This window comes from Gadus morhua, chromosome 5, assembly GCF_902167405.1.
Source record: "Gadus morhua chromosome 5, gadMor3.0, whole genome shotgun sequence".
Taxonomy (NCBI): domain Eukaryota; kingdom Metazoa; phylum Chordata; class Actinopteri; order Gadiformes; family Gadidae; genus Gadus; species Gadus morhua.
The window spans coordinates 9,775,890-9,793,055 of record NC_044052.1 but is presented as its reverse complement, the minus strand read 5'-3'; the positions used below and the strand labels follow the sequence as shown (position 1 = coordinate 9,793,055).

At 48.7% G+C, this 17,166-nt stretch overlaps 2 protein-coding genes across 2 annotated transcripts in view; both read left to right on the top strand.

Moving 5' to 3' along the window:
* The first annotated feature begins 2 nt into the window (after positions 1–2).
* On the top strand, positions 3–3,408 carry bub1bb (BUB1 mitotic checkpoint serine/threonine kinase Bb). The gene is made up of 9 exons (XM_030356128.1): positions 3–104; positions 476–635; positions 735–794; positions 913–1,057; positions 1,152–1,348; positions 1,812–1,975; positions 2,149–2,342; positions 2,460–2,560; positions 2,720–3,408. Exons 2-9 carry the CDS (start codon positions 490–492, stop codon positions 3,024–3,026), a joined length of 1,314 nt encoding a protein of 437 aa, XP_030211988.1. The 5' UTR covers positions 3–104; positions 476–489; the 3' UTR covers positions 3,027–3,408.
* A 2,950-nt stretch (positions 3,409–6,358) lies between these two features.
* pak6 (p21 (RAC1) activated kinase 6) overlaps positions 6,359–17,166 on the top strand; it is a 16,345-nt gene continuing 5,537 nt past the window's right edge. Inside the window, exons 1-2 of the mRNA XM_030357250.1 lie at positions 6,359–6,679; positions 14,651–14,898. Of these exons, the coding sequence (XP_030213110.1) occupies positions 14,695–14,898 (204 nt within the window). The 5' untranslated portion in view covers positions 6,359–6,679; positions 14,651–14,694. The remainder of the gene's footprint in view (positions 6,680–14,650; positions 14,899–17,166) is intronic.

Below are 17,166 nucleotides of genomic sequence, written 5' to 3'. Positions count from 1 at the left end.
TCCAATCATTGTCTCGCGGTTCCCATTCAAAACATACAGAGCCGTACTGTCGGGACTGAGGAGTACCGTACGCTTTTTAAAATCATTGAAAGGAAAAACTTTAGGTTTGTAAAGTCTGTATTACATCGTTTACTGGTATTGGTCTCGTTTGTTTTGATCATTGTGTTGGTCCACTTTACTACTATTCCAAACGAAGCGATGCAACACGTTAAAGGATAACGATAGCTGTTAGCCAGTATTCATCCCACGTTACATGCCGTTTCACTTTGCACTGCATGAACACTTTAGCATCGGATTACTTCTCCTGGTAATAAAATAATGCAGTGTGACATACATGATATTTGAATACCAACCAGAAGGAAATTAAAGTTGGGAGGGGTCGTAGCAATGAATAGCTGTCACAGCATCCCTTCATTCATTTGATTCCAGTGTAAACTTTGCTAAATACATTGTGTTGTTTTCCTCTGCTGTGCAGTTGTGTTGAGGTGCATGATGGCAGAGGGGGTGGATGCAGAATGGGAGCTTAGTAAAGAAAACATCCAGCCGCTGAAGCGGGGTCGGGACGTATCGGTGCTGCACCAGGCGCTGAGTCAACAGCAGGACGGACCTAGCTCTGCTGTCAGCCAGCAGAAACAGTAAGTCAAGGGAGCAAGAGCAAACATTGACCTCCAAGTCAAGTAATATGTCTGTTTGAGTGATGACTGATTTATTTTTGTGTGTTTTTTCTTATCCAGAAGCTTTGAATCTGAACTGAGATTATATAATGGAGAAGATCCACTTGATGTTTGGGATCGGTAAGATCAGTCACTTTCAATCATATGAACCGTATACAATTAGCAATAATGGGACTCTATAGTTACTTTTGATAGCTGTGTGAGCTTTTCCGACGTTTGTGCCTTGTTTTCCAAACAGATACGTCAAATGGACCGAACAAACATTTCCTCAGGGTGGGAAGGAGAGCAACCTTTCCATGTTGTTGGAGCGAGCCGTGACACTATTCACAGAGGAGAAAAGATACCACAATGACCCGCGCTACGTCGACCTCTGGATCAAATTTGTAAGTTAGCTGCGAGCTATTTGATCACATTTGCAAGCTCCTTCTTCGACATGCTTTAGTTCACGCTATCTCGTGTATGTGTTTGTCTCATCAGGCAGAGATCTGCCCAGAGCCGCTGGAGATCTACAGTTACATGCAGGCACAGAGGATAGGAGGGTCCCAGGCTAGCTTCTACATCGCCTGGTCAGAGGAATATGAGAGACAGGGCAACTCTCGCAAGGCAGACAACGCCTACCAAGAAGGCTTCAACAACTTTGCTGAACCGAGGGATAAGCTCCTGCAGTTCCACAAGTAGGGATATGATGGGTCTCCTTTCATTCAATGCATATCACAATGTTGCATGATAATCATAGGAAATCATAACCCTACAGTGTTCCCCTACATGCATCCAGCAGTGGACCAGCCCGGCGCTTTCACACCCATCAATTGCTGCATTGCATAAAAAATTGTTCTACAGCAAAACAAAAGATATTGTTCTGCTATAGAATAAATAAAACATTATTTAAGGTGGCATTAAACAGGAGCTCCAGTGGGGATGACTATATCTTTTTTATATATGCGCTACTATTAATACCACAAAAAAGTGCACTATGCTATTTCTTGTTATATTTTTAGACCATTGCACATCAGCATGGTGCACAACCGATCAGCACCGCTCTGGGAAAAAGTTTAAGGAAAAAAGAGTCTACCAGTTCAGCTACACATGCAAGCTGAAAAATAGTCAAATTAATGTTTCCTGAATTACTACTTCTAGGGGCCTGCAAGCACGTGTGTCACGACAGGTGATGACCAGCATGGCGGATAAAGACAGTGATGAAGAGAGCAATGAACCCGAGCGAATGTCTCTCATCGATCTCAAACACAGGGGGAAGAAGAAGGCCATTGTACCCATCAACAGAGTTCGGGCTGTTCTCGGCCGTAAGTACATGCACGTATGCTTGCTTCGGCTACAATTGACACCGTGTCAATTGTTTGCCACCTGTATGTTGCTGCCGGTCATGTGAAGCCTTAAAAGAATGGTTATTTTTCTCCTAAGAAACAGACCTCTGATGTCAATCTTAAATATGTCGTATCCGTTTCCCTCTGGACAGATAATGCCAGAGCCTTGCAGTCGAGGAGGGCCCCGGCACCGAGCAGAGCCGAGAACAGCTGCTTCTTGGTTTTTGACGAGAACAAGTGTCCGGAGGCTGTGACCTCCGACCCCAAATTGGAGCCCTGGGCTGCCCCGCCGCCCGCGAGGGCCAAGGAAAACGAGCAGAAGCCTGAGAAGTGGTGCGACGTGAAGGTATGAATCAAGATGCCGCTGCAGGCCTGTGTGAGCTGGTCGAACCTCTGTGTGTTGCTAGCCTTGTAACGCGAGGCCTCTCATCCAATACCTGTCTGTCTTTCTGTCCTGCCGTAGATGCCCCAGAAGTCCCGATTCGGTCACAAAATCATAGCGCCGCCTCTCGCAAAACCGTCTTTCCAGCCATTCGTGGAAGAGTCGGACGAGCCTCCCACAATGTGAGTTCTAATATCACACATTTTATTTGTATTAATATGTTGTCAATGAGGTTTTCCCCAAGAACATTTTTGCATCAATCGCAGGCACGATACCGCGATTTCAGTTTCCTCTCACTGGTCGTTGTTCCCTCTCTTGATTTGTTTTTCCTGTGGCCTCAGGACTCCATGCAAGATCAACCCGGCGGTGAATACGGTGCTGTCGTCCCGTAAGCCACGTCTCGAGGAGACCCCTTTAAAGAGGCTCCAGGAACACAGGTCACACCTGTTGCTACAGAAGCAGCAGCCAGCGACGCAGGGGGGGAAACCGCAGGAGAAGAGCGCCTACTGCAAGGAGCTGCTCTTCAGTGGCGCCACCGAGTTCTGCTTTGAGGAACTGCGGGCCGAGCGCTACCGCCAGAAGATGGCCCAGGAGACCGAGGGCCGAGCCCAGCCTGGCCAATCGAGCACCGATCCCACCCAACACTGACACTGAGCTTTGATTGCTTTATATTCCTTGTGGATAGGGCCGTGAAGAAGAAGTCCATATCATCCATAAATGTCTTGTGACGACTGTATTGTAAGTCATACGTTTTTTTTTAATGTTTTATACCCATAGAAGTGTTGTACATTTTAAAGTGGTGAAGAAGCAATTGGGAGAATCAATATTCACTGCAGAGATCATGTTCACAGGAATATTGCTATCTTTCTCTTTTTGCTCAATCTGGCTTTTTAATTCTTAATCGAGTTGGATATCCCTGCATTGGGAGGAAAGCATGACACAATTTGGGATTGTTCTGTGTATCAGTCCCTGGAGACCATGTTGCATAAAGATGTTCAATAAACTTGCCTAAGTGTTTGGCTGGTGACTAGCTGGATGATAATTTACTGATTGACTCACAAGGTGCATCGTAAGCAGAGGACATGCACCGGAACACAGATTGTTTTCCTGGTAATTGTTTTTGAATTACTAATTGGGTACAAACAAAGGAAGTGCTGAGTATCTGCTATCGCTGGAGTTTAATGGGATTAAATCTATCTGGCAGCCGCTTCCCCCCAAAAATGGAAGCAATCTTCATTTGTGAGTCGAAGTCCATTCTTGTTGCCACTTGATCCAATAAAATCGCTTAGATTTTCACACCAGAGGCTATTGCGTTTTCACTTTGAAAGTGTTGACATTCATAGGGAGGTGGTACACTAAACATTTGTTTTAAACGTGATTTTAAAGTGTTTGACCGAAGGCCAGTAGAGTTTAACAAAAGGAATGAACCCTGAACCTACTGTGGTGGCGACATTCCATTAACGGAACTTCCAGGGAATTCTTTAAATGATTCCCAAGAAGGCTAGGATGACTCGACATGATTACAGTAGTGGGTGTGTGAAAACAGGAAACTGAACCTGCATCTGGCACTTGAACCCAAACATAGGTATCGTTGAATACTACTTTGGCTTGTTTCACTTCCTTTAGTGAGTACATGCTTAGTGTAGTCTAATAGCCACAGTGTACCCCTTTCACTTGCTCTTTGTAAGGAGTCTTTAAAAACCCAATAATACATCAAGCGACCAGTAGAGCAGAGAATTGCTCGGAAAATAAAGTTTACCACTTAGCAGCAGAGAGATTGCATAAGTAGGTCTAGCTGGCTTTGGTGATGTTCTTAAATGAGGCCCTCTGAGAACAGCTTCTGTCCATCTGCCTGTTACCCTCAAAGGCACACACACTTGGGCTGTGCAGTCCGTGTTCTAAAATCCATTTCTAATCCTTTCCACCGGTTAACAGTGACTTCTCCTCTTCCACTTTATGTCAATTATACTAAACGCAGGCAGTTGAGTTGAAGTCCTGCTCCTATGGGGTTGCACCTCAGGTAAAAGGTAATGTTAGGTCAGCTATGTATTGCATGGTCTCTGACCACTCGAAGTGAACATTGTTACGTCACCAAAGGTGGTGGATCTGTGGGAAGACCTATAATCCGGTATCACAGCAGGCCTTGAAACATAGCCACGCATAATGCTCAAAGAGCCGCCGCCAGACCAAACAATAGAATTAATTGAAATGCAAACCATTAAGGCTGTATCATTTATGAGGCTGTCGGGTCTTTCATTTGAATGACGCCACACAAAAGGTTTCAGGCAATCATTGTTTAAGGGTGGCCCTTTGACAATTTACAATACAACCGCCCCCTCACCGTCATGTTTATCTATATGGCCGGTCGATGCTTTTAACCGAAGCTCAGAGTGGATCATCAAGCATGACAAAAAGCTGCTGCTCTTGCATATATTCTAATCTAGTGGATTTAGAGCCGTCTATATCACTGGATGGATCTAATTGACCAATAGGATGTGTTAAGGAAGAGAATGTCTGCGCTGTAACCTTAAGGACATGTGACAATTTCTTCACTGAATAGAATAAATAATAGATTTTCAATTAATAAATACCCCACCTAGATACATCATTTCTATCATGAATTTGGCTTCCTTCTCAAACTGGCAACACCAATTATATAGATTATGAATGTGATGTCTCAGTTTTCCAATAACCTGAGCAAGCACAAGCACGGATCTATAAGGAGAGAGGACTGATAATCATGCCCAACGAGACACTGGGAAAGCACAACCTTTCTGCTGTGTCATTTGCCACTGTCATGCATGGCTGCAGAATATAATCAGTGTGTAAATATCAGCTGTAATAATGCTGACAGGTACAGGAGTGAAAGAGAAAGAGGTCATATCTAGCATACACTGTATGGAGAAAAAACCCATTTTGCATCATAGTTATGCAAACTGGCTGTCACAAGGCTTGTTCGTGTTTGCTTGATGTAGGATTGGAACATGGTTATTAAGGGTGCGTTTCGGCGACTTCCCCATCTTCTCTGACCAATATTCCAAGTAGTACAAATGTCCCGAATCAGCTTCCCTTTACAAGCTATTTCTGCATGACGTGACCCTAAGATATTTAAAAGCTGAGTGTCTGCCTCATAAATTATTCAGTACTAGATCATGTGTGAAGCAAAAATTTATCCTTTTTTTTTTATCCAAAATAGGCTGCATAAGAGACCAAAATTATTATTTTACTTGAGGCGTTAAAAAGAATAATCGATTAATATTATTCCTATGACACTTCAGAGATTGTGGGCTTTTTGGTCGTCTCTCTCTAGGGATTGCCTGGATCTTTCCAGGGCGCCCCCACTCCCCTGTTCCCCTGCCATCTGCCATCCCCTGACCCTGTCATAGCGTGGATAATGCACTTGACCGAGCAGCCCACTGCGTGCACACAGCCTCCTCGGTGAGCGCCCCGCGTTCTCCCATCACCCCGTCACGTGTGTCAGGGATGGGTGTGGACGTGGTGGTGCCCTGGATGGGCTGACTGTATGAAAGGTATCCCGGGTAATGTGTCCATTGGCCCCTACTCTCCTTACTGTCACTGGAAACCACCCTGAGCACACAGATACGGACACACGCACAATAAGCCTTGTGAAAATACAAGAGCGCATACACATTAATGCAGGCTCGTGCGTGTGTGTATACACACACACACACACACACACACACACAAACACAGACACACACACACATTTACACACAAACACAGATACATTGCCATCAATTCACGTCTACAGCAAAGACAGCCCAATGAGAGAGTGGGAGGAGGGAGCGATAAAGAGGCAGAGAGAGAGAGAGGGGGCGAGAGAGAGAGAAAGAGAGAGCCAGGGAACAGTGGGAGGGGAGTATGTGGGTATGTGTGTGTGTGTGGAGAGAGAGAGAGAGAGAGAGAGAGAGAGAGAGAGAGAGAGAGAGAGAGAGAGAGAGAGAGAGAGAGAGAGAGAGAGAGCTCACCAGAGGAGGAGAAGGCTAGGGAGACAGAGAGAGAGAAAAAGATAGAGGGAGAGGGGGGATGGAAGGATCATACACAGGGCTGTGATACTCTCCCCTTGGATGTAGCCACGTCTCTCTATGGCTTCCTCCCTTCTTTGTCTGGCCACCCTGTGTGCCCAGGAGCAGCGGCAGCGGCAGCAGCAGCAGCAGCAGCACACGGCGCGACCAACGCTCGTCCACATCACCAGGGGATGAATCAGCTCCCAACAAAGAGCCTTTGAGATGGCAGTGTGTGCGTCTGGCTGGAGGGAACAACGCATCAGGCTTACCCAGGCAAGCAGCGTCGGTGTGCGTATGTGCGCGCGCGTGCGTGCGTATGCATGTGTGCGTGTGTGTGTGTGTGTATGCGTGTGCGGGGGTATGTATGTGTGGATGTGTGTAAATATGTTCATGCCTGAGTGCGCGTTTAAAGCAGTGTGCGTGCGCGTGTATGTTTGTGCATGCGTGCATGCGTGTGTGTATGTGTGGGTGTATATGTGCACACTCTGGCTCACAACCATTCCGATAAGAGAGAGGCTCTCCTCCTCACTGGACGGCAAGGTAAGGAGGTGGGGAGGGGGCAGTGGTGGTGATGGAAATAGATATTTATCGTCTGTTTTGAATAATGGTTTATTCAACACAGAGCCCCGTTTTCTGCCTTCACAGCGAAGCGTGTAGGGGTAGCACGGGGGCTGTGGTGGTGGGGGAGGCTTAGAGAAAGAGGCTTAGCATCATTGATAAAGAGCAAGTGCTAATGTGTGTGTGTGAGTGTGTGTGTGTGTGTGTGTGTGTGTGTGTGTGTGTGTGTGTGTGTGTGTGTGTGTGTGTGGGGGGGGGGGGGCTCTTGGTTGGCAACCGGAGTGGTTGAGGAAGAGAAGGAAAAATGAGTGTATAGTGATTGTAGCACGGCCAGGTGGAGTGCTAGTATAACGTGTGTGTGTGTGTGTGTGTGTGTGTGTGTGTGTGTGTGTGTGTGTGTGTGTGTGTGTGTGTGTGTGTGTGTGTGTATTTTTTTTGGGGGGGGGGGAATTTAGCAGGAAGACAGATTTAGCAAAGCAAGGGATCTCTAAGAGCCCTCTACCTCGCCCCCCATTTCTCCTATCTTCACCCCCCCCATTTACACCCAGTCCCACCCCCTCAAACCTCCTCTACCTTCTCCTATCCTCATGCTCATGCTCTCGATAGAGCAGACACAGACCTCAGAAAGACCTTAGGCGTCCTCTAGTGCGGACTGGTTCTGTTACGTTGTAGGCTCTCTCTCGCTCCAGGTGAACTTGCATGCTTGTTCTGTTTTAATTAATTAATGGATGATTTGCTTTCGGAAATCCTGCAGCCACATGCTCACGCTTGTATGTTTGGCACCTTGGATGGCTGTAGTGCGAAACTGAGGCGCGTCGCCATTTGTTCGATGTACATCATTTGGACTGTGTGTCATGCTTGTTGAACAAATTACTGCCAAGTGAAGAGGTATGAAATATGGACTTATGCAATACTTTGGAGACGTTCTTTTGGGCTGTTTTCAGGAGACACTTGCGTTGGTTGTAGAAGCCATGTATGATCTAAAAATATGTTGGCACAATGGTGTTTTGGGAAACCGCTTTGCTGATTGCAGTTACCTTCAGGTCTACCTCAGTAATCGATTGCCTGTTCATTATGGTCTAGCATGCACCAAAAACACGCAGGTCACACATGTGCGCTGTACAGAGAATAACATTCTTGTGCAGGGTTTAGAGCCGCTGGGTTCAGGATGATTCTCAGAGGAACGATCATAAAATCATCATGGTTTGAAGGAGGACAGAGAGAGAGAGAGAGAGAGAGAGAGAGAGAGAGAGAGAGAGAGAGAGAGAGAGAGAGAGAGAGAGAGAGAGAGAGAGGGAGACAGAGGCAGAGAGAAACAGAGAGAGACACAGAGACGGAGACAGAGAGAGAGAGGACATTCTGCATTAAGAGCTTAGTGAAGCCACTGGTCATGAGACGTCAAACACTGGGGATTAAAACAGGCTCTGGGTCGCAATCAGGACAGCATGCCCTGACTCCCAGTTTGCCCTGAAACCACATCCCCACACAGGTGGGGACCACGACTTGGTGGTGACTGAAGAGGCCAACCTAACCTGCTGCAGGTTTAAGAGCGTTCAAGCCTCATGATTAAAAGATAGTCTTCAGTAACAGGGAACTGCTCGTACAGCCCATAGTACGGCCCGTGGAGCCCACAGTGTGCTGCCTTTGCATCAATAAATGAAGAGCGATAGTGGCGTGTGTTCAGCCGTGCCCTCGTTGTGTTCCATTATGATACGTCTTAATGAGCAGAGCGTGAAATTGTACGAGGGACTTAAAAGAGTGCCGAGCGTCTTTATGGGAAGCTGAATCTTTGATGGGTATGGCTCAATCGACATCCGCAGCCCTTGGCCCACAAACAGGCACGCGACGTGTTTTGGAATGCAGCATAAAGTGTTATTTCCTGCGTATGGGAGTGCCAGCATACCAAATGAGTTGGGGCTTGTGTTGGCATCGTCAGGAAAACCCTGCGGACCCATCAGGTGTTTGTTTACATGTTCTTTGTGCTAAGGTTGTTAAGGCCCACAGAGTTGGATAAACCTTCTACTGTGCACGGACCGTGCCAGTCCCTCGGCCCCTTAGCTGCATCCGCTGCCCAGCGATGCTCTCTCGACTTAATGCCTCACACTGCCCAGTGAATCTGTGCTGATTCCAAAGGAGCAGGAAAAAAGTGTAGGCTATGTCTTAGTCGTCTCGTCATCACTACTGTGCTCTCTCCTCAAATCCCCTCTCACATTGCGGCTTGTTTACCGCAGACAAAGCCATCCGAGGTGAGGGAGGAAAGAAGCTCTCACCTCCGCCGTGTCGGTGGGATTACCACCAGCGACGGGGTGGTGCTTCATAATGAAATCCTAGCAAAAGTCCCCCGGTCCATGTGACTGGCGGCTTTCAATCAATGTCAATCTATTGACCATGTTTCCCCGAAAACCACCTCCCCTCCGCTCCCCTCTTACTTTTGTTCTCGCCCTCCCCCTCTCTGCTGCGATGTTCTTTATCTCTACTCTTCACTCTTTCTCTCTCTCTCTGCCCTTCTGCGTCTATACACTAGCTCATCCTCCTCCTCCTCCTCCTCCTCCTCCTCCTCCTCCTCCTCCTCCTCCAGGCTGGCTCACGCATGTGTCCTTTCTCTTGTCCACACAGCGGCCAGTGTGCTCTCATGCCCTTGCAAACACAGCTGTGGAGGTGGTTGAACGTCAAGTGTTTGGTCCATTCTTCATCATCTGTTGAATCCCAAGGCTTTTTAACCCTTAGTTAAAACACAAAGCCATTGCCAAGCTCTGTCTCGGTGTGCCTTTTGTTTGTGTGCACATTTTGCAGAGAACTGCGTAGACAGAGAAACGCATGATGTGCCGCCGGCCGCAACTAACCCCAGGAGAAAGGTCCCGGGCCGTCGATATCAATGAAGTGGCTCTGTGAAAGTGGGTCATCTCCGCCTGACGAACCCATCTAGTAGACTGTGAAGTCGACAGCGAAAGACATGGAGCGTAATATCAAGCGTTGACATTGACGGACGGTTTCCTGGCCTGTCGTTGGTTTACACTCCATCGTACGTTCATTTGCTTTGGCACCCAGCTTGGTGCTGAACCGGATGTTAGTGTATTCATAAAGAATTGACTGTTGTGATCCGGCTCAAGGCTTGTTCGATTCCCTGGAGAAGACCGTTAGATCTGCTCTACATGATGTTGGAGCTCTTTCCGTGTGATCACAAAAATGAGGTTCTGGTGATGTTCAGGAGAAGTTGCAGAGATCTCAAAGAGATCTCCCCAGTACTTGGAGAACAAAGCAACAGCTCATCTGAACCGGCAATACAGTATATACCATACATACAGTATTTGATTTCCTGTTCCTTTGAAGTCTGTGACCCTCCCTACATGAGGATCCCATTTTTGTCCCATGAACGTCACGGTGGTGGTGGGGACCTTTGTGGAGTCGTCTGGTGCGTGCCTTAACTGCAAAAGACTGGTCTGTGTTTTGGGCTTTTAAGCTGCATGACACAAGCACAAGCACAGACCACAAGCATGAAACATGTGTGAAAGCCATGTGCAAGTCCATGCAGTTTAGGGACTCTGTGAATCACGTGTCCTGCCTATTGACCATCCTTCTGTGTCTGTAGAGGTGACTCCAAAGAGAAAGCAGATTTTGCCAGTGATGTGGGAGGAAAGCAGGGCGTCAATTGAAATCATAAACACTGCTTTGGTACTGTCCGGTCACATTGTCAGGATTGTACACCTTACACACTCATGTAATACGTCTTTGCAATAGACCTGAATTGATAGCAACGTTTCTGGGAGTGTATAAATGTTGAATGTGTTTGTGTGTGTGTGTGTGTGTGTGTGTGTGTGTGTGTGTGTGTGTGTGTGTGTGTGTGTGTATGTGTGTGTGTGTGTGTGTGTGTGTGTGTGTGTGTGTGTGCGTGCGTGTGCGTGTGTGTGCGTGTGCGTGCGTGCGTGTGCGTGTGTGTGTGTGTGTGTGTGTGTGGGTGTGTGTCCTATTCCCGTGCCCTCTAATGGTTTACGAGTGTGTGTACGCATACAGTGTGCACTTGCACACGTGTGTGTGGCTCCCCGGGCTCGCGTGACTGAGTGCGTATGTGTTCATGAGATGACGACCCTCTCCACTTACCGCTTGGGAGAAGCCAAGCCTAGGCTTTCTCATCATGCTCAAAGGGCAAAACGGTCATCATAATGAAGCTGATGAGGAGCCATCTCTAAGTCCCCCGGCACTGCACAGCAGAGTCGTGCAAACAGATGTTAAGGCCCTGGGTGCTCGTGATCTACCTCTCTATGGGATAGATATAGCCCCTGTGATTTCACCGGGGCTGGATTATCCTCATTTGCGTATTGACGGACAGGGCACCGAAAGAGGATTACCTCCCATCCTTCGGTTCAACCCTCCCTTCACTATTTGACACCAATCTTGGTCACCAAACAACACAAAAGGTCACCGGAACCCGGGTGTTGCGGGTCAGGAATATGTGGCGTTCTTTGAGTAGATTACTGAACAAATCAAAAACAAGGAACGGGATTGAACACTGTACTGTAATCTCGTGAGCATGTACAGTTACCTGCGACCTCCTCCCCTCTGTTTCTGCACGCCCCGCCGACATAAAGGAGAAATCAGGGCAAACGGGAGCAGAAATAAATAATAAGAATCATTCAGCAGAGCTCAGAGCTAACACCCAGCAAATCCAATATCCCCCTTATCTCTCAATCTCCCCCTTCTCCCCTCCTACACTCCAGTCTCTGGATCGCACGATAGCACCGCCGTGGTGCCAGCCCCTCCTCATTCTCGCTATGTGCTGCCCTGTATTGGATTGATGCGCTACATTTTTTTTTCTCTCTTCTGCATGTCCCAAATGGATTTCTGCATGTGTCAGTGGAGGGTTTGTAGAGTAGGGGGACGGGCGGTGGGAGGGGGGGAGGGGGACGGGGGTACGCGGCCATCACTCAGCAGAATGTATCAGTCGCTTTTTTTTTGCAGAGAACAACAATCTCTGCCTCGTTTATTGGATGGATCGTCTCTTCCGAGCTCTCCCCCCCCCCCCCCCCCCCCCCCCCCCCCCTTTGTCTTGTGTTCTCGTGCGGCGGCTCCCTCACAGCGGGGCTGTTCAGCGATGCGGTATACATATTTAATGCATACACGGTACATCTGGGTCGCCTGGGCTTCCTGAGGTGGGGCGCTTTGGGAAAGTCGGATCCAGCGCAATCTGGGGATCTCATCCCCCGTTTGGCGGCTCTGACAGCAGACGTCGGGGCCCTTCTCCTTCTATCCTACTCTGTACTTTTATATTGTCATAGCTGGCTGGATTATTGGAAAGCTCAGTGTGAGATGCCTGTGTGTCCATCAGGGTTTAATAACACTGTAGTGTAGCCACCTAGTTCGAAAGCCTTCCAACTTCCAGGGGGGGGGGGGGAGACACAATTTATAGGATCAATAAGTCATGCTGGGGTTACGTTCTGCTGCTGCTGCTCTTTGGGCTGATGAAGGCTGGTACAGTGCTACATAAAGCAGTGGTCCCATTTGTGATGGTATCACCCTATTATCAGGCGCCAGTGGGGGCGGCAGCAGCTTGCTTTTCCCTCATGGGTAAATATTGATCGATCTGCTTGTGCTGGACACACAAGTGCTATGCGTAAACATTTGCTCGGCCATTGCAATCGGCAGCACGTGCATGTTGAACGGCAGTCTAAACTGATTTCCTCTTCAAACTGGCCATGCTCTCTCTCTCTCCCCCTCGCTCTCTCTCTCTCTCTCTCTCTCTCTCTCTCTCTCTCTCTCTCTCTCTCTCTCTCTCTCTCTCTCTCTCTCTCTCTCTCTCTCTCTCTCTCTCTCTCTCTCTCTCCCCCTCTCTCCCTCTCTCTCTCTCTCTCTCTCTCTCTCTCTCTCTCTCTCTCTCTCTCTCTCTCTCTCTCTCTCTCTCTCTCTCTCTCCACTCGCTTTGCTGTCTGATATCCGCAAGCATCTACACTTCAAAAAGCATGCCATCCTCGGGTGAAAGCCTTTCCCTGTCCCTAGAAGTAGAGCCCCATCCTTTCGCCATGGCATTCAGCGCTGAATTCCTCCCTTCATGACATCCCCATCGGATGGAATTAACATCCTCCCCAGCAACAGCATCCCGCGGAACGAGCCACAACAGTGGCGCGATTTCCTTATGCAACACTAAGCATATTAGCCTTGTTATTGAGTTAGCATCGTGGCGGAAGGGAACACGTCTGTTTTTGCTGTGTTCCTGTCTTTCTTCCTCCTCCTCCTCCTCCTCCTCCTCCTCCTCCTCCTCCTCCTCCTCCTCCTCTTTCTCTCCCTCTTCCACCTCCTACTCCTTTCCCTCCACCTCCTCCTCTTCCTCTACCTCCTCCACCTCTTCTTCCAGCTCGTCTCCCCCAGATCAGGGGGCGGCGAGGGGGGGGGGGGGGGGGGGGGGGGGGGGGGGCGACCTCCCTTGTTGTGTGGCGAGGCGATGGCGTGCGCGGTGAAGGGTTAGTCACCATCAGAGCCTGTAAGGAGCGTGGTCGGGGCTGATTAGGCCCGCTGGCCGGAGATGTGGGGGAGAGTGTGCGAACGCTCGCACAGTAATAGCCCCGCCGAGTGGCGGGCCGCTTGCGCAATCATTTCCGTTGATAGACGTCATTTCACAGTGCATTATGGGTATATTGCATCGTATTTCCTCTGGTGGAGGGGAATCTGCCTGTTTATATGGAAGTGATACATCTGTTCTAAAGAATATGTTTATGAGGCAAACAAATAACTTGTTTTGGTGCCTTGTGCAGACGGTGACACAGTGTAGACCGAATTGAAAATAGAAATAATAGCAGTGTTACCACATACATTAGAGTCCAATGTGGAGGAAGGATGTGATGCTTGCTTGATTGCCTTCACACTACTGGCTTTCTTCATTAGCCATCCCAACACGCCAGTCCATTAGAAGCCTTAGCAGTTACAATAAACACACGCACACACACACAAACACACACTTTAATTGCGACTACAATGAAGCAGCCAAGTAATGGTTATTAAGGATCGCTTGTGTAGCTTTTATCTCTCTCCTTCTCGCTCTGGCTCTCCATCTCTGGCTCTGGTTTTGTGTGTGTGTGTGTGTGTGTGTGTGTGTGTGTGTGTGTGTGTGTGTGTGTGTGTGTGTGTGTGTGTGTGTGTGTGTGTGTGTGTGTGTGAGTGTGTGCGTGTGTCTGTGTGTGTGTGTGTGTTTGCCTGTGTGTCGGTGTGTCTCTCACAAATGTGTTTCTGTGCGTGCATTCAAACGTGTGTTTGCATGTGGAAATACAAGTGCAAGCTCATAAGAGTACACTAGCTTATTTAACTCCCACCACTAATGCACTGAAGTGCCCGTGGGCATTGGTCAGGCCAGCACACATTCTCCTCAATGAAAAGCACAGAGAATGAATAATCCCTAATTGACCAGATATCCTTCGTTAGACGTGTTCCAACCAATCCATCCGCTCTCCTTGAAGTCGGCCTCGAACAAAGACTGGTGACAGCCAGGCTGAAACATCTTCCAGACAGACAGTATATCGTCCACATTGATTGCCCATGTGCATCAAAATAATTTGTTGGCAGATTCCATTTAATTAAACAGAGGAGAAAGCTCAGGAACGTGGACGGTACGGATTGGTTGAAACCGTTGCAGTTGTAGTACGTTTCCGTTCCCATTGAGCGCTTCGTGACTCGATGGGTGTCCGTCTCTGTGTTCCTCAGAGGCTCTTTGAGGCGGACCCGCCGACGCCCTCCAGCACGTGAAGATGTTCCGCAAGAAGAAGAAGAAGAGGCCCGAGATATCGGCGCCCAAGAACTTTGAGCACCGCGTACACACCTCCTTCGACGCCAAGCGGGGCTGCTACGTGGGGCTGCCCACGCAATGGCAGAGCCTCATCGAGAACCTTCGCCGGCCCAAGCCCATGGTGGACCCCTCACGCATCACGGAGGTGGAGCTGAGGCCGAAGAAGGTGAGAAGGGGGGAGGAGTGTGGGGGGGGGGGGGGGGGGGTGTTCATCCCTTGTGAATTATTGATCTGCTCTGGCCTGACGGCGTCTTGTCTTGCACCTGTCCATCTATAATTAGAACACCGTAATTAACTGACTTCACCGCCGACTGGCTGTCACTAAGAACGTTTGAGTGCACGACACACACACACACACACACGCACACACACACACACACACACACACACACACACACACACACACACACACACACACACACACACACACACACACACACACACACACACACACACACACACACACATAGACGCACACACAGACACAGACACGGACACACAGACACACACACACACACACACATACACACACACACATGGGTCAGAACAGACACATCGTGTGTGAATAACGGACGCAGCGTTTATCTGACCGGCGCGGCAACATCTGGGTGTGCCCTTCACACCGACAGAACACCCCCCCCCCCGCGCTCCTGACGGCGACCAGGAATAGAATGACCCTCCCCCAACCATCATATTGTTTCCTCATCTATCGCCGGCCATGGGCTAATAGCCCCGCTGTTATACGGACTGATCCCCCTCCAGAGTGACGCCAGATGTATTACTCCACGCTGGTAATTAATAACAGCCCGCGATAACATCCCCACTGGAGGTCCGGCAGCGAGGAGGGGGGGAGGGGGGGGGGGGGAAAGTGCAAGTGCAAGCAGAGGATCCGTCAGCCTAGGAAATCGTCAGATTTCTGTGGCTCTGTGAAGTGCTCTTGAGCTCCGAAACCGTTTACACACCACAACTCCCCCCCCCCCCCCCCACCCCCCCCACCTTGAAGTAGTGAGGAACACCAACATTTTCATTACAGCCAGGATATTATTGGTGCAGTGCAATATAGGAACTATCGTGTCAGCTCTTAGAGCAGATTTATGGCTTAACGGCGTCATCAAAGTGATATCAGCAGCACTGCACACACAGCGCGTGCATGCAAACATACACACAAACGTATACGCACAGGCACACACGCACGCACACACACGCACACGCGCGCCGAGAGCAGGGCACCTATTAACACCGGCTTCCGAGAATGACATTATAACCTGGCTTATTTCTAAATACCATCAGATTGCAGTGTAATTATCAGACACGCCATGTCCTGTTCTATAAAAGAAAAAGCGATGGCGTTTAGACACGGGAGATAATTATCGTATCATCTTGAAAAACAGCAGAGGTCCGCACTGAGGCTATTATGGCCTGGCTCAGAGGCACTGGCACTGGGTGAGGTGTGAGCTGACCCCTGCCCCCCTGTGTAGGGGGATGGCAGCAGACCAGTGGAGCGAGGGAGCGGTTCTCTTCAGCCTGATGGGGACACCCAATTATTTAGTAGTATCACTGACAGAGGACGATTCTGCCCAGACGTTGGTACTAGCGAGACCCCTAGCCTGCCCCTGCAATATCCCATTCACACACGCAACGCGAACGCGCGCACACACACACACACACACACACACACTTTGAATGTGTGACATTGACAAAATCGACTAAAGATATTTTAATAATTTTTCATTATCATATATTAGACTCTGTATACATATATATATATTTAAAGTCTAATTTAATATATTAATATATACATTATTGATTCAATATCAATGTTCAATATTGATAAAGCCACAATATTATTATTGACAGAATCTTTTATAATACTAGCAACATCCGGGTATTAAGAACAGCCAATTCATCAGCTCAATCTTGATATTCTTCAACATGCTACCCAGCATCTTGCCCCATCCACTGAAATAACACCCTCCATCTCAGACGTGCTTGGCTCTTCTCTGGCAGGACCCCATTTAGCCCCTGCGGTCGTTTGTATCTGTGCTTAAGATCCTAATGGTGTGTGGCCCGCTGGTTGCGTCAATGCGTTTGCAATGCAGTATCTGAGTTGTGCGCAGGGAGACGGCGTTAACGGTCTCTCTGGTGTCTCTTAAAGTGCTTTCCACTCGGCTGTGCTCCGTCTGAGTGTGTTTGCACAATAAGCCACGGGGGAAATAATTCTGTAAAGTCTGTGACATTCCGGCACCACAATAAAACGTCCTTCACGGATTTTCTCTTCTTCAGAGTCTAAATTTAACACAGCGCCCCGAGCGCAGGGCTCCATCTTCCCCCTCCCTTAGTTCCTTCCCGTCCCGGCCCGTCCCGATCCGTGAGCTGAGCGGTGCGTGGACGGCAGAGCGTGGGACAAAACGGGATTGAATTAGACGCCAGAACG

Excerpts from the sequence above, each read along its gene's own strand:
- bub1bb (XM_030356128.1), top strand. The coding sequence starts at position 490 with ATGATGGCAGAGGGGGTGGATGCAGAATGGGAGCTTAGTAAAGAAAAC. Across the intron at positions 636-734 it reads GCTGTCAGCCAGCAGAAACA|AAGCTTTGAATCTGAACTGA; the intron begins GTAAGTCAAGGG and ends TTTCTTATCCAG. Across the intron at positions 795-912 it reads CCACTTGATGTTTGGGATCG|ATACGTCAAATGGACCGAAC; the intron begins GTAAGATCAGTC and ends TTTTCCAAACAG.